We start from the raw sequence: 25075 nt of genomic DNA on the forward strand, positions 1-25075 counted from the left end.
TTATCGGTAAGCCATGTGCGAATTTTGGTGATTTCTGAGCTGAGAGCTTCCTCCACTTGCAATTTGTCCTCTCCCGAGATCAGGAGTGCTGAGTCGTCAGCAAAAAGGAACAATTTGCAGTTACAGGCAGCATTCATATCGTTAATGTAGAGGAGGAACAGTAATGGCCCTAGTATGCTTCCTTGAGGAACGCCACAGGTCACTGCTAGGGATGAGGACAGGGTTCCATTGATGTCAACCACCTGTTCTCTTCCTTCGAGGTAGGATGTCATCCAGTTTATTGCTGTGCTATCGAATCCAATCGCCCTTAATTTACTCAGAAGTATTGAATGATTTACGGTGTCAAACGCTTTTTGGAGGTCCAGCATGACCATTCCACAGTATTTGCCTGAATCTACTTCTCTTTTTATGTAGTCCGTCAGATACAATAAACAAGTGTCAGTGGAGTGGGATGTTCTAAATCCTGATTGGAATTCGAACAAAAGTTTGTGTTCGGCGAGGTGATCTATAGAGTATTGTCCTGCTGATTACGTTTTGACATTTCCAATACAATAAAATGCAGTAATGAAGTCATGAGTTGACCGGGCAGTCAGGAAACCTGAAAAGGCAGGAACAGTTTCCATTCTCAGATGATTTGGAGACACACACATACACAGAACCAGCTGAGTGAGTCACCATGGAAGTGTGCAATGTTGTTAGTGGAGCAAACAGCATCACCAAACAGAACAGAGATGTTTGAGTGAAGGAGTGGACACGGCTGACAACAATTTTTGAAAAATCCTGAAAATTTGTCTTTGAATATTTCAAATCCTTCTAAGTTTTTTTGAAGAAAAAAAATCTTTGTCAGTGGTGCTCAAACCTTGTCATGTGAAGGACCCCCAAAATGATATGTATTTGGCCACGGACCCCCATCTCAAAATATTTAGTTCCAGGGACACATTTTCACGACTTTTCAATAGCTATAAGTATAAAATAATTAAGGCCCCCTCCACCTTGGGCCCTAGTAACTCAGTCCCACCTTTCCCCCCCTTGTGACGCCCCTGCACAGCATCCCCTCACCCATTCCTTCACCGTCATGCATCATCATCCCCTCCTGCCCCGACTCTGAGAAAGTGCTTTAGCAAGTTAACTTGGGTGTGTGAGAAGGTGTTCATGCATGTGTGATACCTGGTGTTGCCATTTCCATCTTAAAGTCTCTCAGTTTATTCAGGGCCACAGAGGCGTAGGGCTGTGGAAACGTCAACATCTTCCTCAAGCAGTCACAGACCCTCTGACACAGGCTGTTTGGAATGGAATCTGACTGCTGAATAAAACATTAAAAAGATGGACGAAGGCTCTTTTGATTGATTGACTACAATATTAGTTAGAAATGTAAAGAGCATGAGGTACAGCCAAACATTAAGGCTGATTAAGGCATTAACACAAAAGGGTCCTGGGGACTTGTTTCCATTGTGGTCCTATGTACCGTACCATGGTCCATGGTACATACAAAAACTAGAACTGCACTCTGTCGAGGTGCCAACTTGCCCCTTGTGCACTTGTGTGCCAGCAGAGCACGCCATGAGGTGCACTCACCACTGGCATCACCACTGGCGATGCCAGTGACATCACCACTGGCATCAGCAGGAATGCTGGTTCCTCACTGGCTGTTAATGATGACGTTGCCAGAGAGATGCTGGTCCCTGATTTGGCTACGGGCTTAAATAAAGGACACTGACATACATACCCAGCCGATCCCAGCCGAATACTTGCATGCTCTGCTGGCGCAAGTAATGACTACAAGGAAATATATGCTGTTTTGGACCCATTCCAAATTCCAAAAATACAGCATGTTGGGTAGAAATATGACTGTGAAAGCCAAACCAAGCCAAACTAACTGAACCGAACCAAAGGCCATGCTTGGGTAAAGTACTGTAAATGGGACATTTACCTGAAGAATCACATAGGACAGAGTGTGCAGCAGTGGAATGACGTGCATCATGCAATTTGTCCTGTCAGCCTACAACAACCAACAATCAAATGTTAGATAAAATACTCAAATAATCTTGATAATGTTTTGTTGACTTCTACTGTAGTTACAGTGCATAAGTTTCATTTCAGTATTATTTTGATGTCGAAAAGCCCTGTTGGGTGTTTAGTGAATGTGAAGGACAAACCTTCTCCAACTCTTCCAACAGCACCCTAATCAATGGTACACTGATGGATGGATGAGTCTCCAGCTTTTTATGAAGACTCCACCTCAGCATTCCTAAGTAACAGACGTTTGGTGACAGTTTTAGCTAGGCTTACATCTAGGTTTATGTGCCCTGAATTAAGAGTATCATAAGCATAGTTTGTTAGTTCCATGTCAGTCTCTCAAGAACAGCCGAACTGAGCTCCAGTTAAAACTGAGCTCCAGTTAAAGAAAAGGGACAAGTGGGCGGTCCCTTTTCTTGACGATGGCTAGCCAGATTGGTTCCATGTTAGTTGTACCTGTGTGGGAAGAGGTTTGGCTGTCCATTTCTCTGAGAATGGACTGGACTCTGTGGTACAGGGTAGATTCCACTGTGGGGGACATGTCCACACAACCTAGAGAAACACATCATTGTCATGTTCAGTTCATTAGCATACATACAGTAACAGTACCATGCCTAAATATCAAAGTGAAGTTTACAGAAAACTCCCAACACAATCTGTACATCACATCATAACTATTAATTAACCTGACAAACATGTATCTCTCTCTCTGGCAGTCTAGCCTGATGTTATACTGTAGGTGCAGTGTTTCCTTTTCTTGTTTTACTTGTATCAGAGGCAGAAAAGGGAAATATAAAGCCACCCGAGCCACACCAGTACCTACCTCTGGGGTCCATTGTCCTTTGCTCTTCAAAACCCCAGGCAGCAATGATTCCAGTCCCGCTGGATTCTTAAACGTGATAACTGAAATATTATTCCCGCAACTCGTGCTTCAAACACCTTTTTTGCTGTTTGTCCTTCCTCCAGAAAAGGGAGGAGTTAAATATGATCTATTTTAAATTCTTCTGCTTGGCAACAAAGAGCAAGCTGTTTTTATCTGTGTCACTAGACACAAAGCTAGACCATAATTATCATTTGGACAATGAATTATCTATACAACAAACCAGGTCCTTGCATGAAAACGTTTCACTGTGTTTTATTATAGATGGTTCATTGGTGCATTGGTTATGCATTTTGTGAAGTTATAGTTTGTTGTCACAAATAACAACTAAACTGCACACATGTACAGCAGAAAACACTTCTAATAAGAAGGTTGTGCAACATCAAAATCTAACATTTTGCTAAATGAGATTAAGTAACTTGACATCTAAGTCTAACCAGCAGAACTGTGAGCCAACCAAATGCAATCGAGGCAAGTAGAATCAACTCATATACAAGTTTTATAACACTTTACTATAATGCATTAGCATTATAATGCACTTGTAGGGCTTCATAATATATGTTATACAAATACATGTTTATAATTATGCATAAGAACTTGATGAAGTATTTTAAGTGCTGGTCATAAGCATTATAAGCAATATAATATAAGCACAGTGGAACAGAAGCACATTAAAACTACCGTAACCTTGTATAAAGTCTTTAGCTCTGCTTCTCTATTGCATATTTTATTACGAAACAATTGAAATGTTATTATTCAACAGGTGGAAAGCTTGTCAGTGTGATAAGATTTATTGTGCTGCGGTTTCCGAAGATACTGTATGTCAGTGCTTCATAAGAGGAAGTTCAGAGAATTTCAGAGAATCATTGTCCAACCAGTGAAACCAGTTAAAGGTAATTACATAAATGATGATTGGAATGTGAATGTCTTTATTGCAACTGTTAAATGCACTATACAATTTTATTTTAACAATATAGCTTTCAAAACACAGTTTCTTTTTTTCCCTTCTTTTTTTACAAAATCAATAGCTTATTTTTATCATTACATATTTCAGGTAGTAACTCTCAGAATTTACATAGATGTAAGCAAATCAGCAGTGTCATGCTGCTTCCACAGTGGCAACATATTCCTGAGTGAAATGTCTTTCAAAGCGCTGTCAATAGCAGGAAAATCCCTGTAGCGTTATACAGTACAGTATATGTACTGTAGTTATGTGACCACACAAACTATTCCTAATAAATGTACAGTGAATACCTCAAATGATAGCCTTATAATATACAATGTGGAGTAATATACTCAACACTATTTTGTAAATAATTATTTATTTAATATTAAGCTGTTTTATTTTAAACATACATCAAAACTGGACTTACTGAAATGTTATGGCCACAGTTTATATACAGTAAATCTCTTTTACACATTTCTTATTTATAATATTATGTTCTTCAAAAGGCGTATCCAGGTAGCTCAGTCGGTAGAGCTCTCTCGCCTTTGGACCACAAGCTCATGGGTACGATCCCGAGCACCACAAACTCAGCGTATGAGTAGCTTGGGTGCGGCAAGTACTGGGAGCTGATGGTAGGTGTGGCGCTCCACCTCAGCAATCCATCTCCCAGGGGTCTAGCGCACTGTAACCGTATGTTCCTGGCTGATACCGACAATAAGCCACTCCCAACCTACTTGTTATCATTCATTTTGTTGAATGTTGGGAGACAACTTAATCTTGTAAACCTAATTATTAATTAAAATACATGCATGTTCTAGGGGTTAATTAGTAATTAACCCCTAGAACATGCATGTGTTTGTGCAAAAACCTGAGAACATGAAAGAAAAGAAAAACTAAAAAAGGACTTTTACTCTGAAAGCCCCACTAGCAACTCCTAGGGACCATGTCATGCTCTTGCAAAAGTGATATTGAACTCTGAGAGTGTACTCCCAGAGTTAAATAAACATTGAGGATTTTACAGTGTAGATTGGAGGTAAAGATGGGTGTCCATTAGCCTAGTAAACGACCAACTTCCGTTATGGTTTCCGGAAGAGGGCGGGTACGAGGCTAGGTGTCCATGGCCTAATACATAACATACAAGGAGTCCTTGATGTTAAAAGAGTTCTTTCACTGTTCTATTGCTCTCAGTCCAAGTAACAGTGCAGTGTAAGTCCAGTGTTGTTGTTGTTTCATGGATGTGATGAAGAGAAAGAGGTGATGGGGAGGCAGAGCAGGGAGCGGTAAGATGGGTGTAAAGGTTGAACCTGGCCAGGTAAGAACTTATAGGTCCTCCAGTCTGAGCTGCTGCCTGGTTTACTGCACAGAGACACCTCACACCTGCACGAGAAGCACAACACAGGATCTTTGTAGTGCAGCAACACTTCTGCTGCATCATGTGTGGTCAGCAAACCTTATCGTCACACATTGTACTGTGACTGCCATAGTTGCTGCCATAATGTGTGATGATAACACATGAGTTGACACATTTGCAGAGTTGACTTGAGAAATATGTTTGACATTTTCAAAAGTTTACCTAAAATAAGTAGTAATGGAACTAATGCCTAAATGCTAAATGAAAGTATTTTATTTTTACTTGAAAGAAGTTCCTTTCAAAATCATGACTTCAAACTAAAAAACTAGATTGTGTGTGTGTGTGTGTGTGTGTGTGTGTGTGTGTGTGTGTGTGTGTGTGTGTGTGTGTGTGTGTGTGTGTGTGTGTGTGTGTGTGTGTGTGTGTGTGTGTGTGTGTTCTTTTGTTTATTTTTTTGTTTTTTCTGTTTCCTACAGATATGTATTTTTATGTATTCTGTAATTTGTGGACCCCCTTGAAAACAAGATGGTTCATCTTAAGGGGTTATTCCCTAGCCTGGGTGCCAGCCTGTTCGCTCCGTTCCGCGATTTGTTTTGTCTCTCTGCATCACAGTCTGGAAAGCCTCGTATCTCCAAGGGGTGGTGGGACATAGAACTCGGTGGAATCCAACCGCGGCTTCTTATTGGTCTGTGGTGTGGGCGGGACAAATACACCAGTGTGTATTGGCTGGCTGATGACGTAGCTACCCTAACCCTACTCTGATTCGTTGGAACAGCATCCAATCAGCAATGACCTCGCCTACGTCACAACGGACGTTCAGAAATACGAGTCAACTGAATCATTTACTGGGATGCGGAGAGACAAAACATAAATCGTGGAACGGAGCGAACAGGCTGGCACCCAGGCTAGTTATTCCCAATAAAGAATTTCAACAATAATAATAATAATAATAATTTTGAACACCACTGAATGAGTGTATGTGACAACAGTGTACCTGGTCACACTTTGGATAATCTTCTTCTCATCCTGATCCAGACACACAGCGAAGGTGGTCCCCTCGCCTTCGCCACTGACCTGGACCTCGTCCACTTTCACTTCCGATACACAGATGTGCTGTGTGAGAACCATTCAAGGGGAGAACGGTTAAAAAGGGGGACACGTTTTTGGAGGTGAGCTCAAACCTGAGAGTGTACTGTAGCCCGTCTCAGTTGATTGAAGTGTTACATGAATCTCACCTGGTTGTAACTCATCTTCGACTTGGAGCCCTGTCTCTTCAAGACCTGCGTCATTGTCAGCTGCATCTCCATCCTTGAATCTGTGGATAACAGGGTATGCCACAATGTAACCGAGTTTAAACAATACTCAAAACAAAATGCAGCGTTTCTCAAATGGGGGTATACCGCACATGGAGGTACTACAAGGTGTAGAGAAATGTTGGAAAATAGAAATAGACAAACTTTGTGTGAACCTGATAATCTGTTAAGTGTTAAAACTAAAACGTGTGTAACACAACTTTTATTGAATAGATATGACCAGTAAGACGCCTAAGGGCGACATGTCTTGGCCATCTGGCCAGTGATGTATATCGTACCAGTTACCCATATATGGAGACCCCTGGTACCCATATATGGAGATCCATGTACTGTATATGGAGATGTGCTGTGAGACCCCAAACATGCTTACTCTGTTATTCGTTATGTGAAAGTCCTATGACGTCTATGACATCTGACATCATACATACAATCCCTTAGATATGGGCTTAATATTGATAACATCAGGGATCTCCATATATGGGCATAAAAGGGATTCTGTTAGTGTGGTTCCCCTGACATCACAGTGATGTCAGAGTGTCAAACCCACAGACCGTAAAAAAAACCTTACACGGACGGAGACAAGATGTGCCGTTTCTCAAACCTACTTACTGAAATGTTATGGCCACAGTTTAAGAGAAATCGGCTCAAGGGGCAACTCTTTTACTACATTTCTTATTTGGAATGTTATATTCTTCAAAAGGTGGGTTATCATTTATTCATAGTATCATACGTATCATCTCTGTGGAGTCTCACATGTTGAAAACTGTTACTTTTCAGGATTCAAATGAAAAAATAGCTTAAAGGGCCAGTTCACCTCTGGGACAACCAGATCTTATTTTATTGTTGTTTGGGACACAATCAACACAATCCTGAGTTATTTTTGTGTTCAATCTGTGTTTTGAGATATTTTAGTATTTCAGAATGAATGATGATGCATTTTGCATCATATGACTCATCATGCTGCATCATATGATGCAAAATGCATCATCATTCATTCTGAAATACTAAAATATCTCAAAACACAGATTGAACACAAAAATAACTTAGGATTGTGTTGATCGTGTCCCAAACAACAATAAAATAAGATCGGGTTGTCCCAGAGGTGAACTGGCCCTTTAAGTAGCACACCTACAGTATGAGCTCAAAACATGCCGCTTCACGCCACATTTTAAGCTTGTATATCTGATACTTTACTTTTGTGTGACACTGTAGTATCATTAAGTAGTAGGGCATTCATTTAATTAAAATATGGAGATCAGAGGTTTCTGCAACGAAATGCTCATTACTGTGGTTTTCCATTTCTACACGAAATGTTGGTAAATGTTGTCCTTGGATTCGTAAATCAGGGAAAGGTGGTACTGAAGCCAATTTCTTTTTGAGAACCACTGTTCTAACATATCCCTATAGGCCAAGGATAAACAACAGCACAACCACAGATTACACAAATAGTTGTCTTTGAGTGTCATGATGTTTGACGTTGCAGTTGATTTGTTTTGAGACAGCAGCCCGGTGAAGATGCCATTAGACAACAATGAACAACAAGAGCACTTACAGTTCATATAACAGATGTCTTTGAAGATGATGAGGACAATTATTTTGTACTCAGCCGGGGCAGCAAGTCGTCGTTGTCTGGTGGAAACCTTTTATGTCCAAAACCGTTCGTTTTGTATTTATCATTTTTAAAATTATTTAAACTAGTGACCATAGCCAATGCGGTGAGGCATTGTGTGCTTGTCTGCTATTTTCACAAATTTTGTGCAAACGTCTTATATGATGAGGCAGGGCTTTAGTTTAGGAAAAAACACATGTGAAACTTGGAGATACAAGGTTTCTGCTGGACAGTGACGAAGTGTGAAGAGGGAGCAACGTACCTGGCTGCTCGGGTTTCAGACTGCAATTGTAAAGGTTTATCGACGTGCAAACCACATCTGTCTGCTTCCGCTCGCCCCTCCCACTCAGAGCCACCTGGAACGCAGAGCAGACGACGGCAGGTTTTAAAAAGCATTATCTGAGCCTCTACAGCTTATTCAGTCAGAGGAGGGACAATGTTTACCTTGTTGTAGGAAACATGTAGTTTTAAAGGTACCGCGTCACGGTCACCGACAATGCCGAACCGCTTACTAGCAGCACCTGCAAAGAAGATACAATACACATCAGTGCGTGTGAGTGTGTGCATGTGTGTGTGTGACGTGTGTGCAGGGGCGTCACACCAAATTCTGGGCCCTGGGTACAAGGATTCACTGCAGGCCCCCCATGAATGTTAACTATTGAAAAATAGCAGATATACAAGCTCACAGCGCGGCACCGAGTGCCGCGCTGCAAGCTTGTAGATCTGCTATTTTTGAAAAATTGTGAAAAAGTGTCCAAGAAACCCATGTTTCCATGTCAGTGATGCATGTGAAGGACCCCCAAAATTATATGAATTTGGCCACGGACCCCATCTCAAAATATTTAGTTCCAGGGACCCCCCGGAAGCAAAATTTGAGTTACAAATGTCCAATTAAAAAATACATATTCAAAGATTTGCACACATTTTCACGACTTTTCAAAAATAGCAGATCTACAAGCTCGCAGCGCGGCACTCGGTGCCGCGCTGTGAGCTTGTATATCTGCTATTTTTCAATAGCTAAAGTTACTAGGGCCCCTCCACCTTGGGCCCTGGTAACTCAGTCCCACTTTCCTACCCCTTGTGACGCCCCTGTGTGTGTGTGTGTGTGTGTGTGCGCGCGTGTGCGTGCGTGTGAGACCCACCCATCGCCATGACAGCTCTTGTTCCTGCAGTGTGCCCCAGCTCTAGAGAATGAATAAACACCTCTTTTATCTTCTCTCCTCCTGCTAAGGTCAGCTGTAAACAGAAAACATAATACAATATTTAGATGTGCCTGTGCCTGTGTGTGTGTGTGTGTGTACATATACTACAGTATATTGGTTATGCTGTATGTGCATGAATTTCCATTCATGAATGTATCTGCTGTACACACATGCAGGCATGTGAATAATAAGTGTGTTGTGTTGTGTGTGTGTGTGTGTGTGTGTGTGTGTGTGTGTGTGTGTGTGTGTGTGTGTGTGTGTGTGTGTGTGTGTGTGTGTGTGTGTGTGTGTGTGTGTGTGTGTGTGTGTGTGTGTGTGTGTGTGTGTGTGTGTGTGTGTGTGTGTGTGTGTGTGTGTTTGTATAATGTGTATACAAATACAGTATATTGGTTATGCTGTGTGCATGAATTTCCATCCGGCAGTGGCTCAGGGGTAGTCAACCAGAGTGTTCCCAGTTCGATCCTGGGCTCCCCCAGAGTTACTGTCGTAGTGTCCTTGACCAAGACACTGAACCCCTAGTTGCTCCCAGTGAGCAGGTTGATGCCTTGCATGGTTTCCTCTGCCATCGTGTATGAATGTGTGTGTGAAATGAATGGATGAAAGTAATGCACATCTCGGTATCCAATCCTTGAATAAAGGTGCTATATAAATGCACCATTTACCATTTATGAATGTATCTGCTGTACACACGTGCGTGCGTGCGTGTGTGGGCGTGCGTGTGTGGGCGTGCGTGTGTGGGCGTACGCGTGGGCGTGCATGTGTGTGTGTGTGCCTCACCTCAGCCTGGTAGAGCTGCATTAGAACGTGGTGGTGTGCATGTCTACAGTAGTACAACAGCAGGTCAGCAAGCAGGGGAAGACGCTCGTTTTCGCTCGAATCCCCATCCACTTTACACGTCGTCTAGGAAACAACACAAAACATCATTCATATAGGTGGAGTATAGTTTATACATCTTTTTTTTTTTTTTTTTTTTAAAGCTACTGCATACTGCCCCTGTTGACTGTGTGAATAATAACAGGTTGCCTCAGAAGAAGAGTAGAAATATTATTTTGTATAGTTAACCTGCCCACAGTCATGCATAGGAGGATATTGTAATCCCGCCTGTTCCTGTAAACAAGATTACTTCAGAACACATGAGCAGATTAAAATTGTCATGAAATCATCTCTCCTGCGCTGACGTCACCCATCGGCTTTGCGGATTGGTCAAACCTAAGGAGTGTGAATCCCTAGCATCCTTTAAAATCGCCTTGAAAAAACACTTACAGGCGGCAGCCGTTCGCATTCGCAACTGGCAAAAACAGACCTAGCCCAGCCCTACCCTCCCCTGACCCCTCTTTGTTTTTTCCTACTGTATATATTTCTTTGTACCGGTACGTTTATTTTTATTTCCTTTTTTTATTTTCCTGACTATATCTACTGCATAGTACTGTGTTCTATCCGTCTGTCATTCAATGTTATATGAGATACTTCAATGGTTTCCTGTGGAAATAAGCCAAGTAGTGCTTTTCTAGGATCTTTTAGTTGACCTTGTACCAGTGAACTGTACCGTCATGAAACTGTACCTTTTCCTATGCAAACTTCTAATAAAGTTTTCAATCAATCAAACGTCTGTGCCGCCAAACACATATACCGGTAAGTGGAAGCGATGATTTCGAACGCACATCAAAAGTAGAAGTGCCAAAAGAAAAGTTCGACCACTTTTTGTGGTCACATGTTCAGATACTGGATTCTGATTGGCTTAAAACAGTGGTAAATCAGTCAACAACCTTCAGTTGGCTCATGGACCCCGCTCACTGTTGTGTTCTGAAACAATTAATGATTGTAACTACATAACCTTGCAAGTTACAACTGTGTTTTCTTTCATTTATATGGTAGAAGTGGTAGAAAAGCAATTTACCATTCGAGGGTCATGGGTTGTTTGGCACTCGGCTTCGCCTCGTGCCACAACCCTGAAACAGTGGTAAATCAGCCAACAACCCACTCCCTCTCATGGTAAATGGCTTACTTTGAAAATGCTGGACTGCCTTTACAGATTTTCTACAGAACGGTTAGAAGAGTCAGTAAAAGTAACTTGAACTACATTTTTCATTTACTGGCTATTTGAAAACTCTGCTCTGTTGGTATTGGTAAGGTAGGATTTGTTGGCATGATGCCAGTCATGTGATTTTAGTTTGTCGTGAAGGGGCCTCTTGTCTCTTACTAGAAACTAGAAAGGAGCAATTCTGGGAAAATGCAAGTGTAGTTGCCTATTCATAGGCTATACGTGATGTCACGTGAAGCTTGACCAATCAACAAGCTGCGTCACTCCTCCATTTAACTCAATGGACTTTGGGGTTTTTGGGGGGTTAAATAACTATAGTGTGTTGCCTATAGAAACCACACTAAAACATACTTTCACGTGTCGTGGGGTTTGTTAACATACTGTATGAGTGGGGGGATATGTTGTTAACATATGAGTGAGGGGAGATGTTAGGAGTGGGGGGAGATGTCTTAGCTGAGGTACCTGACAGAGGACATCAGAAGACAGACTGAGCAGACTGAACACGTTGCGTTTGTACCAGGGGTCAATCCTTCCCAGCAGTTGAGCTAGGTCTGTAGTGTTGCTCTCCTGAGAAACTCCATTAGACTCCTTTCAGGAAAGATAAAACCAGCAGTAACACTGTACATTAGCAGAGAGAAGGTATAGTGCTACAGTAAACACAAATACTGGAGCAATATGTGTGTACGGTCACTGCTCTTGAAAGGCAGGAAGGACAACGGAAGTAATTACAGTCGTGTATCTATTTGAAGTATTCTTAGTAACATTTGTGAAAGAGTTCATTATGATGCAACATAATTAAGTAATTTAATTGTACAATGCGCTTTAGTGAATTGTATCTAAATCAACCTCGATACCTACCGGTATATATGTGAATAGTTATGTAGCACATCACATCACTGACCTTTGACCACCAAATGACACATTATGTCAGAGGACTCACAGCTGTATAAGCCCCACCACAGATGATACAGTGTATTAGTGACTCACTGCAGAGTGGCGCGTGCCGTGCACACACACACACACACACATTACAATAGTGTTTCAGTGATGGTTGCTCTCACCGCGGAAGATGTGGCTTTGAGTGGACTCCCCTCAGGTGGAACAAGACCCCCTCCAGAACTTCCTGGGCCTTTCCCCTTGGCGGGCAGGAAGTAGAACTGCAGTCTGCACACCTTGGTTAGTCGAGGACACCTGCGCTCCTTCTGCTGAAGGTCACTGTATGCCCTGGCCAACCTGCCGGCCTCCCTGTTGCCCCCAAACACCACCACTCTGAGCAGGGTGGAGGCGTCCACCACACTGCCCCTCTCGGCATAGCTCAGTATGGGCCTCCGGCGGACACACACATGCTTCTGGGGAGAGAGGCGATCGGCGGGAAGGGAGGACACAGAGGACCTGCTCGGGACACTCAGGAGAATCCTTGGCAGAGACATGGAAGAACGACTGCACTCTGCCCCCACCGCGCCCGTGTCCCCCTTGCCCATGCTGAGAGCGCGGCGGCAGATGGCGGGGCTGCGGTGGAACAGCTGGGAGAAGCGATCCGTGCTCAGCAGCGACCGCGACTTCTTCTTGGGCTTCTTGCGGTGCCGCACGCCGTCGCAAGTCTCCTCCGTGTCGTCCCCGAAGTCGCTGTCCACGCCCGAGGATCCCGAGGAGCGTGACGGCACAGACCAGCTGGACGACAGAGAGCAGTTGGACAGCATGGAGTCTCTGGAGAACATGGAGTCTCTGGAGAATGTGGAGTCTCTGGAGGAGGCGGTGGAGACGCGGTGGTTTGGTAGTTCGTCCTCCACCTTCCACCCTTCCTCTTCCTCATCGTTGTGGTCATCCTCGCGGTTTTCTTGTTTGCCCTCCGCCCTCCTCCCCTCCACCTCGTTATTCCGTTTGTTGTGGTCATCCTCGTGCAGCTGGAAACAGTCGGGCAGCTCACTGTCGAGGATGTCACTCAGATCGTCTGGACAAACGGGGACAGATGGAGTTGGAAATCAGGACACAGGACAGGATGACAACAGGATACACACGAGAATGAAGGGGATACTTGGAATTAAATATGGGTCTATAGAGGAACAGAAAGCATTTCAAAGTGAAATAAGAGCTAATTACCAAAGTTGTCTTTCTCCCAGGATGACACATGACATCTAGCAAAGGGCAACCCGAAAGTCTCCACATCCCCTAATGAGAAGAAGGCAATACTGTCATTCACAAAGCACTGTTATTTTGACGTGGGTCCTGAAATTCAAACAACTTTATTAATCCCACAAGGGGCAATTAGTTTGAGACTTGTGTTTCCGGACCACCAGTTTGCATATTTCAGCCTGTGTTTCCTCTCTCTCTTACCAGGATGTGAGCAGCCATTGGTGGCAGAGGAATCTCCCAGGCCTTCTATGAGCCTGTCCATGCTGTGGAACAGACTGTCCCTGGTTGCGTCTGGGTCTGATGTAGATGCCGCCGACTCCAGAGTATCAGTTATCTCTGAGAGAAGCTGCTCCAACTCCTCGCTGCTTTTAGACTGTGAGATGAACAATTTATAGGACGCTCTGTTTCATCATTTTGGTCACCGTCACCACACACGCTGATGTTAAATATATACAATTATGCAATAATACATAAATAAAAAATGTGAAACAATATAATATGCAATACTGTAATGAAGCAAAATGAGTTTTTGTTTACTGGTAATTTTTTAAGTCAAGAGAAAAGCCTGTTGGATACAATTTGGTTCCCATTTTAATTTGGAAATTAAAATAGGAACGTAAAAATTGCTTTAGAAACGAATGTTATTTGAGTGGACCAGTAACCTGTATTAACCTATGGGGGATTTCTAAAGTGTCCAATTTAAGGACTTTTTAATACCTCTAAAATGACAAAATTGGCCAAATTGTCAATTATTAGAGGCAGAAATTGTGAAAATACCCGATCTACATGCTCACAACACCTCGCGAGAGCATGTAGAACTGCTATTTTCACAATAGAACCGTGTTAGACAAAATGTAATGCCTCAACTCTTAGTGCTCGTCAGGATGGATATGATTATTTTGGGGGGTCGCGGCCTGAAAAGGTTGAGAACCATTGCTTTATAATACTCTATAACAATGCATATAGTCAGGGGCGTCACAAGGGGTAGGAAAGTGGGACTGAGTTACTAGAGCCCAAGGTGGTGGAGGGGCCTTAATTATTTAATACTTTAGCCATTGAAAAATAGCAGATATACAAGCTCACAGCGCGGCACCGAGTGCCGCGCTGCGAGCTGGTAGATCTGCTATTTTTGAAAAGTCGTGAAAATGTGTGCAAATCTTTGAATATATGTATTTTTTAAGCGAACATTTGTAACTAAAATTTTGGGGGTCCCTGGAACTCAATATTTTGAGATGGGGTTCCGTGGCCAAATACATACCATTTTGGGGATCCATCACATGAAAAGGTTTGAGCTCCACTGACATAGAAACATGGGTTTTTTAAAAAACCTCAGAAGGATTTGAAATATTCAAAGATTTTCATGATTTTTCAAAAATAGCAGATCTACAAGCTCGCAGCGCGGCACTCGGTGCCGTGCTGTGAGCTTGTATATCTGCTATTTTTCAATAGTTAAAGCACAAGGGCCCCGCAGTGAATCCTTGTACCCAGGGCCCAGAATTTGGTGCGACACCCCTGCATAGAGTGGTACAGGAGTGCTGGTTGGTCCACCCACCTGCAGTGTGCTGTGGAGGGTGCCGAGGGGGTGCTTTGGACCAAGCACAGCCTGAAAGGCATGCTTGATCAGGCTGACCGTGATGTCTTTCTGGGAGTGACTCATCCTGCCGAGCTGCTCAGAAACCGACCTGAACTCCGGGGGAACGTCCTCATCTGGACTCAGAAGCAACACCGTTCTGGAATAGACACACGTACGCACGCGAGCACACACACACAACATGTTTGATAAGAACGTTGTTTAACCCAGTGGTTCTCAACCTTTTCAGGCCGCGACCCCCAAAATAATATTGGAATTATAGGAGTTGGCATTACATTTAGTTTGACTTTATCTATTCCATTGTGAAAATAGACGATCTACATGCTCACACGCGAGGCGTTGTGAGCATGTAGATCTGCTATTTTCACATTTTCTGCCTCTAATATTTGACCAATGTTTGACCAGAGGTACTAAAAAGGTCTTTAAAGTCCTTAAATTGTCACTTTATAAATGTGTAGATTCCATGTATACACTTATACTGTATGTTGGTCTGTTGAGTGAGAAAACAACGTCAACATTTAGCTAAACATCTGGGGACCCCCCCAAGATAATTTGGGGTCCCGACCCACAGGTTGAGAACCACTGGTTTAACCACTTAAACACTTTGACAGGGTCCCCCAGGGGTCTAAACTTTGTCCCCTCATTTTCCCCTCTACAGTGTAAAAAGGGACATATGTTGCGTACACAAATATCTTCAACCAAACTAGTAAATCTAAATTCCTTTTCTGACATAAAAGCTTACCTAGGTAAAGATTTGCCCATTATGACACGCCCAGATGTCATGTGGTTAAAATGTGAAATATTTCCAGCTGACTGTTATTAGAACTTTAATCAAGGCCTGAGGTGACTTACATAACTTTAGGACACTGGTTGTCAGTGGCTAAACCCTGCTCCTCCCTCACCAGCCTCAGAAAGGATATTCCTAGAAGGAAAACAGAGGATGTGACAATGAGAATATTCACTGGCACATTCATTCCAACCAAGGTTAATTCTCCAGTACTACTTTGCAGGTGAACAGCGCCTCCGTGTGGTAATAAGCTTTGGCAAAAAAATAGCACAGACAAAGAATATCTTCACTGTCGGACAGAAAACTTGTATCTCCAAGTTTCAAATTTGTATGTTCTTTTCGTAAAGTAAATCCCTGCTTCACCATACAAGACTGTCGCACAAAACTAGTGCAAATAGCCGAACTACAAGCACACAACGCCTTGCGGTGCGAGGCGCTGTGTGCTTGTGTTTGTGTGCTTGTGCTTATTTTCACTAGTTTAGATCATTTTTAAAATGATAAATACAAAATGAACGGTTTTGGACATAGAAGGTTTCCACCCGATAACAAAGAATATTGTATTCTCACCAACTGTTCTTCCCAGAATAGGGCTGCTATTGTGCTAACCAGTAAAGGACATTTCTCAACAAACAGACTGGGTCGTGGCCATTATCATCATCACAGCGTTCGGGGCGTCACAAGGGGGAAGTGGGGGGAAGTGACAAGGGCCCTAAGGTGGAGGGGCCTTAATTATTTTATACTGCGAGCTTGTAGATCTGCTATTTTTGAAAAGTTGTGTGAAAATGTGTGCATTTGTAACTAAAATTTAGCTTCTGGGGGTCCCTGGAACTAAATATTTTGAGGTGGGGGTCCAGAAGTTAAAGCACAAAATAATGCATAATAATGTGTTCCCAGTCTGAATGGGTTAAACCCCCTCCCGCTATGAAGAACATTATTGGGGGCCCGCAGTGAATCCTTATACCCAGGGCCTAGAATTTGGTGCGACACCCCTGGTCATCATCATCACAGCGTTACCTGGTGCTCTGAGCTCCTGGCCAATGATGAGGAGGAGGTGTTTAGCAGCGGAGCTGTAAGGAACAGGCCAGGACAGGAAGTTGTGGAACAACAGGTTGGCTTCCTGCAGCAGTCCACAGTCTGGACTCAGGTAAGGAGCCTGGAAGTGGACACAGAGTTTGCTTCCAAAATGATTTTCCGGCCAAACTCCACAACTTGAGAGAATGTTGACAAACAGCTATTTCCAAATGACTATTGGCATGAAAGTAAAATAACAACACAGATAGGCGACTGATTTTCCCTCGTGGGATAATAAAGGTATGTATCTATGTATCTACAGTATCTATCTATCTATCTATCTATCTATCTATCTATCTACTTAACTTAGTGGGTTTCAACCTAATTTATTTATTTGTAAGTTGAAGAGATATTTCACTTTCAAGACTTGTTTGTCTTTTGTGAGTACCAGTTGTTAAGTTGCTTGATTCTGTATTAATCTATCTAATTACTTTTATCAGACAAGAATTTCTATTTAAACCCATTTAACACCAAACTCCTTTTTTCTAACCATACAGTACTTTTCATTTCATTTTAATACTCTTTTATGTAAATTAAGAAAATAAAATAGCCTGCAATTAAAAGATTAATAAATAAATGAATGAAAAAATATGGTCCCCTCAATTATTAGAAGGCCAATATCAGTCACCAGAACCAAGCATAGGGGTTTTTGGAAGGGAGCATGTCTGATAGAATGAATATCAGTTATAATGAATCGAGCAACTTAGAAAACTGACTAGGGTGTAGGGTGCACACAAAAGCCTGAGTAGACGTAAAAATGACCCCAAACATCTTATCCCTTTAAGAGGGAGCACTTTGGAATGAAACTTAGTTCTGTGTCTTTGTCCATACATGTGCTAGTTCCTCTGGAGTGTTTAACGATGGGATGATCCACAAACACTCACTTTCATAAGTGTTGAAGAGAACAAGAGGGTGAGAGGAACCACTTGCTCATATTGACACTGCTCCAGTACCTGTAGAACACAGAGGGAGGTTTATAGGGTACACCACTGAGACACATCATTACCCCGCCCGCAGCCGTGTGTGTGTCTGTATGTCAACGGGCGCTTAACGTTATTCTGAGGCCCTGTTGTTTCAAGGTCCCAGCAGTCTAACCTGCCGACGCTGGTGAATGCTAACCTGCCGACGCTGGCGAATGCTAACCTGGTGAATGCTAACCCTAAGTCTAAACCCTAACCCTAACTTTAACCCTAAACGGACTACTGGGACCTCAAAACAACGGGACCTCGGAATATCGAGATTTTGTCACACAAGTGCCTGATTAGATTAGTTTAGATGTCCTTTATTGTCCAGAGGGGAATTACATAGAGTCATAGAGTGAAGTAGTATAGGTACCGCAGTGAAAAGACAACAGTGTTAAGTTCACTTTTGATTATTTGGGGGGTTGAAAAGTCCAAAGGTCACGGACTAAGGGCTACCATCAAAGTCAAGGACCAATCAGTGACGTCTCGATTGGGGCCAGATCAAGTCAAACCATGACTAGTCAGATCTGGCCTAGAATATCACCTGATTTCAACCAACATAAATCCTGCCCACGAAAACGGACGTCCTGGATTAATCAGAGAGGGTCAGATCGAGGCCAGATAAATATCATAACTAGTCAGATATGTCCCAGAATATAACCTTATATGCTCATATTTCAACTCGCATTACAAACAATAACAATAATCCTGTCAAACAAAAAAGTTCATGTGACATCCTGCCTGGTAATGACGTCAAGATCATCCCCATATGGGCTGTGATCTAGCCTAGTTCTGAATGTCACCGGAGTCACCGGAGGACATTATCATAACGTCATCATGACGTCATTTGGCTTGCAGGGAAGGTTAAAATGACATACTGTAAACTCAACTGTAATATCTCAGGAATGGAGTTACAGTATGTTGGTGTTTTTCTGTATGGTTAAATTGTGTAATGCTGAATACACACCATGATACCGGTCATGGTTCTGCTTCTGCATTCTAAGAAAGTGGCACGGTTCCATGCTTTATGGCATTCAATTATTTTGTATCAAGTTTTTTGTAACAAGTGAGTCATATTTTATTAGATTAAATTAGAGTATAGAATAATAGGTTTTAGCTGTAACTGTATTTTGTGTTTGTCAGGTTAGTGTTTAAAGGTTAGTCTTAGTATGATTATATATGTTGCCCTGTGTATCATTTGTTTGTTAAAGTCTATTTCATTTCATGTAAATATCTTAAGTTATTACGATAAAAACAGGTTTCACCCCCAATTTATGTTCGTTTGCGACAAGATTAAGTGGCACCCTATCATCAGCTTGCTGTAGCCTGAACCCGTGTGAACTAGGCGTACACGCAAATGTGACCCGGATGTCATTTTGAATCAGAAAACCGATTAAGAGCAAAACCACTATTTAGTCAGGTTTGTTATGTTAAGAAATGTATGTTTGTCGGATTTTTGTGAAGATTTGTAAAACTATACATTTTTGGAATCTTCAGAGCATGGGGAATCCAAAAATCAATGTTCCCATTTGCACAGACACCTGCAAAGCCGCCATTTTGGACGTTCAAAATGGCCGACATAAAATACATCATTTGTGCTATCTTGGCTTCTGGACAACCTAGAAACTTAATTAAACATGCCAATCCTATGTTTTCTGGGTCAAGGAATCAAATGAGTAAATGTTGGGAGTAAAATGTTCCGGACCCCCACCCCCTTTCTGGGGGTTATCTATTTTGGGACCTCCCAGAACAGTACGCCAGCCAATTAATGTCCTATTTTCATAATAGTAGAGTTGTTTTGTAGGTTTTAAAACCTCCTGGGCTCATTTATTGCACTTTTAAAGCAGCCAGAATAATCCTTCTGACTTTTGGTTGGGGTCTTTCCTCACCTGGGACCCCCAGACAGACCCTTGAGCCTATCTCAGTAATCGCTCTGCTCCAGAGCAATGTTAAATTAGATCATAACTGAAGCATAAAAGTTGTTGTAGCTGGGCTTTGAAAACAAAAAGGAGTAGTAACAAATACCAGGGGTCTTCCACAGGGGGTCCGGGACCCCTGGGGGGTCCTCAGTTACTACAGGAGGGGGCCCGCCAAATCTTGATGGGATTTGAAACTGTAACCTTTATTATTATTCTCAGTATTATTTATAACATTTTTGTGTTGGACAGTTATGGTTGACAGGTGTTAATTGAGTTTGTGGGGAGGGCGGGCTTAGGGGGGGCTAAAGCCCCCTCTAGCCCCCCCCTGGAGTCGTCCCTGTTGCAACGTATTACTTTAGGCGCGCAGACTAACATGTCCATTTATTGCACTGCACTCACACTGACAACACAACATACACACCTCTGTGTTATCGTCACCCCAAAACCCACACCCTATCCTCTTAAAGAGCTCATGGTCAATTATGCCCAAAGAGATTCACTACATGTCCTCCCTAATAATGTTGACAGTCTTTGTTTGTATTGTTTAAGCAGCTGCACCATCCCTTGCAATCTGCTTTGCAGACACATTTGATGAGCTCAAGTATTGCCTATATTTATATGAGTTAAAGTGAAGGATCTCAACGTCTTATGCCTTACCTTAGTTTCCTTTTAGTTGACCTTGTACCAGTGAACTGTACTGTCATGAAACTGTAATTTATCCTATGCAAAACTTCTAATAAATACTTCAATCAAATCAATAAAAAAAACCTTTGAAGCAGGGAGGGCAAGACACTTGACTGGAACATACCCTCCACTTTCTGACACTGCTGTAAATTTGCAACAGTCAAAGCCAAGGTACAAAACAAAAGTAAGTAGATATATTTGAGCGAGTTCAAGTTATTGAATGTCACAAATGTCAAGGGTTCCTTGGCGTACACAATTCGTCATGGGTCAACGCCTACTTGAAGCCTGATAATGATGACATTAAGCCATTAACCGCTTCAAGGACCTTAGCAAGAGTTCCATTTCTACTGAGCTTATTAATGGTGAGCTTCCATCAACATTGCAGTCATTGGAGCATGTTGCATGCCGTGTTTACAGTTCAAAAGGTCCAACAACCAACTCGTGCTGCACTGCTACCACATATCCTCCTTGCCAACTATGTCACAATGCGGGATAAATCATACCTGACAAATTGCCCTAAGCTTCCACCAATCGAAGAAAATGGGTGAAATTCAGAGAGTGGAGGGTATGTTCCAGTCAGGGGTCTTGCCCTCCCTGCTCAAATAACCTGCCTTCCACTCTATGCTATGGTGGAGACTGTGTCAACACTATTAGGTTGGACATTGAAGATGACGATGATAAAGACGAATAGATCCTGCATGTCTGAAATTACTGTATTGTAGTGAATCTCCTTGGGCATAATTGACCATGGGCTCTTTAAGAGGATGGGTGCGGGTTTTGGGGTGACGATAACACAGAGGTGGGTGTGTTGTGTTGTCAGTGAGTGCAGTGCAATAAATGGACATGTTAGTCTGCGTGTCCCAAAATATGAAGTTGCAATAGCTTAAATATTGCAATCCCAGCAGTAACACCTGTCAACCATAACTGTCCAACACAAAGAATGTATAAATAATACTGAGAATACTAATAAACCATCAAAGTACAATACCGTTGTTTTGGGTTGAGATTGGCACATTTCCTGGGGCAATCTGCCCAGATCATGCATGTCACACGTGTCTTCCTCTTCTTTTTTAGTTTTTTATTCTCAAAAAGCGCCTGCAATGTAGTGCATTTGAAACTACATTGCAGTGCACATCATGCGGTGATCACTGCTTGCCTCCTCTGAATTGTTTTATTTTTATTTTCGTTTATTTATATTTCGTTGCTGAGTGAGGTCAGCAGACAAAGTGACATAAGTGAGATGAAAAAACCTGAGTGAAATGTGCCAATGTCAACCAGAAACATCGGTACATAAACCCTGAATACATAAAAACATTCAAGTTTCAAATCCCATCAAGATTTGGTGGGCCCCTGTAGTAACTCTGTAGTAGCTCCCTGTGGAAGACCCCTGGTATTTGCTACTACTCCTTTTTGTTTTCAGAGCCCAGCTACAACAACTTTTATGCTTCAATTATGATCTAATTTAACATTGTTCTGGAGCAGAGCGATTACTGAGACAGACTCAGGGGTCTGTCTGGGGGTCCCAGGTGAGGAATGACCCCAACCAAAGGTCAGAAGGATTATTCTGGCTGCTTTAAAAGTATAATAAATGAACCCAGGAGGTTTTAAAACCTACAAAACAACTCTAATATTATGAAATTAGTTTTCATAATATTAGAGTTGTTTTGTAGGTTTTAAACATTGGCACATTTCACTCAGGTTTTTTCATCTCACTTATGTCACTTTGTCTGCTGACCTCACTCAGCAACGAAATATAAATAAACGAAAATAAAAATAAAACAATTCAGAGGAGGCAAGCAGTGATCACCGCATGATGTGCACTGCAATGTAGTTTCAAATGCACTACATTGCAGGCGCTTTTTGACAATAAAAAACTAAAAAAGAAGAGGAAGACACGTGTGACATGCATGATCTGGGCAGATTGCCCCAGGAAATGTGCCCCCCCTGGAGTCGTCCCTGTTGCAACGTATTACTTTAGGCGCGCAGACTAACATGTCCATTTATTGCACTGCACTCACACTGACAACACAACATACACACCTCTGTGTTATCGTCACCCCAAAACCCACACCCTATCCTCTTAAAGAGCTCATGGTCAATTATGCCCAAAGAGATTCACTACATGTCCTCCCTAATAATGTTGACAGTCTTTGTTTGTATTGTTTAAGCAGCTGCACCATCCCTTGCAATCTGCTTTGCAGACACATTTGATGAGCTCAAGTATTGCCTATATTTATATGAGTTAAAGCGAAGGATCTCAACGTCTTATGCCTTACCTTAGTTTCCTTTTAGTTGACCTATGTTTTTTGAGTCATTAATGACATTAACTGGCTGGCGTACTGTTCTGGGAGGTCCCAAAATAGATAACCCCCAGAAAGGGTGTGGGGGTCCGGAACATTTTACACCCAACATTTACTCATTTGATTCCTTGACCCAGAAAACATAGGATTGGCATGTTTAATTAAGTTTCTAGGTTGTCCAGAAGCCAAGATAGCACAAATGATGTATTTTATGTCGGCCATTTTGAACGTCCAAAATGGCGGCTTTGCAGGTGTCTGTGCAAATGGGAACATTGATTTTTGGATTCCCCATGCTCTGAAGATTCCAAAAATGTATAGTTTTACAAATCTTCACAAAAATCTGACAAAAATACATAAGGAACCTGACTAATTGCTGTTGGTGTGAGTTCAGTGTTACTCTGCCCGCACCAATCTCACTGTCCGACTGTCTGTCTGTCTGGAAAGTAGTCAGCATGCTTCTCAATTATTTGATTAATGGAACTAATAGAATAATTGAAAGCTGCAGGAAGCCATGATAAACAAGATCAAAATGACATAGTGTAATCAGTCATATCTCAGGAAGGAAATGGTGTATGTGGTGTAGTGTTTATGTTTGGTTCTCTGTATTAGACTGTGTAATGATGTGTGTAATATGAAAAGGACTTTGAGCTTTGACGCCTTCACCTCTCTTGTTTTCCTCAGAATTTGCTGTAGAAGGATGAGGAAGTTGTGGGCATCTCTCTTCACCAGTTCCTCCAAACACCAGCGGTTTAAGCACAAGCCAGCTAAACAGAGTGACAGAAGCACGTCATGTGGGCTAAATACACACAACCTCTTCTACTTCTCCTTTTAGATTTCATTTTGAGGACATCCACAACATTTAGCTCTGACAAAGGCAAGTATCTATAAAGCATATATATTCAAAGAAAAAGAGTAATTGAGACAAAGGTTATTCTATTCTCTCTGGCTGTAGCTAAGCTTCCTTTGTTATTCCTTAATATTTCAAGAGTGACTTATTTTTTTTCTTCCATAGCCCCTCTGTCTTCATGCCACAGTCTGTGTCACTACTCTCAATTCCCATTTAGCTCTGGTCACAAGACGCAATTAGGGACAAAATGTTTCCAAATAGTTACATAACTATGGAAGTGGGTAACACACTTGAGTTACATGAGTGACCATTGTTTTAGTCATTCAATTAATATTCAGAAGCACGATGGCAGCAGCCAAGTTCACCAAGATGTTTCCCAAACTTGGAACACCGCAACCATTTAGGCACAAGAACAAACAAAGTAAATGTCCACTTCTACTATGGTAAGGACAATAATTGAGGTTGGGGTACAACTGTGAGTAATAATAAAAGCCTTTATTTAGAAGGCAGAGACAACATTAAAATGAAACTGTTGACATGTCAATGTTGCATCTTTCGCAGGGTGTTCTAATACCAGGTGACAAACAATTACATACAGTATAGGGTGAGTGTGGCCGCTACACCTCATGTACTGTAGACCTCAACACGAGATATAGATCACAACACCATATTATATAGGTGTCACTGTGTACACAATTTTAACAGAAAGTGAAAGGATTCACCATTCATTCTAGATATACTATACGTTGTAAGTCAAATAACATGACTCCATTCAATTATCATTTTAGGAGTAGGTTTAATCATCTCCACACTATAACACATGCTCACTGTAGCAATATGAAGCTTTCTTGTTCTTGAATAATGTTCCTGTAACAAGCACGCAGTATTCATTTGTAAGGCTGAGATGAGACCTACCGTTAAAGAACTGTTTGTCAGGAGAGTCACAACTCAGACCAAAGAGGCAGCGATCGAGGGCATGTTGGATACGATCTTCTGTGCACGAGCTCCTCTCCATCTCAGATCACCTACAGAAGCAGCACATGCACCCACACTTTAAAGAAGAGCCAACAGGGTCCAGAATCCTAGGTATATCTCCTCTGCTGGTGATTCTTAGACTGAAATAAAAGCTGTACGTTTATGCCACTAGACTGAGATACAACCTTACACAAATTCCCGTAGCAAGGAATCAAGGATGCCAGGGGAAAGAGTATAGTCTGCCACTTCCTACCAAACCAGTGAGTCATTGGCTGGGTGAGGGCAACGGAGATGAGCTGGTTGAAAAAACAAAAAACAGTCACAACTTCCCCTTTTTCCATTCTTAAAAATGCTCATGTGTGACAAAGATCTGATATGATTCAGAGCTGGGATGTTCATGAGGAGCAGCATCATTAGGAATTTGTGTCCCAGCAACAGTAGCATCACG

The 25075-nt window shown here is 42.2% G+C and overlaps 2 protein-coding genes across 2 annotated transcripts in view; one reads left to right on the plus strand and one right to left on the minus strand.

The window, feature by feature from the left end:
- The window catches only part of hook2 (hook microtubule-tethering protein 2), a 305258-nt gene that overhangs the window by 183013 nt on the left and 97170 nt on the right, over positions 1-25075 (plus strand). The gene's annotated exons all lie outside the window — the stretch shown is intronic.
- Positions 4861-24673, minus strand: LOC308282769 (phosphoinositide 3-kinase regulatory subunit 5-like). The gene is made up of 17 exons (XM_080723158.1): positions 24568-24673; positions 23469-23569; positions 17825-17893; positions 16884-17022; positions 15935-16004; positions 15044-15221; positions 13693-13864; positions 13459-13527; positions 12420-13309; positions 11821-11946; positions 10095-10217; positions 9258-9351; positions 8560-8636; positions 8378-8471; positions 6429-6508; positions 6188-6306; positions 4861-5219 (listed from the first exon to the last, which is right to left on the minus strand). The coding sequence occupies exons 1-17, from the start codon at positions 24665-24667 to the stop codon at positions 5072-5074; spliced, it is 2649 nt and encodes an 882-aa protein (XP_080579284.1). The 5' UTR covers positions 24668-24673; the 3' UTR covers positions 4861-5071.

The sequence above is a fragment of the Nannobrachium achirus genome, assembly GCF_963921795.1.
Source record: "Nannobrachium achirus genome assembly, chromosome: 4".
Taxonomy (NCBI): Eukaryota; Metazoa; Chordata; class Actinopteri; order Myctophiformes; family Myctophidae; genus Nannobrachium; species Nannobrachium achirus.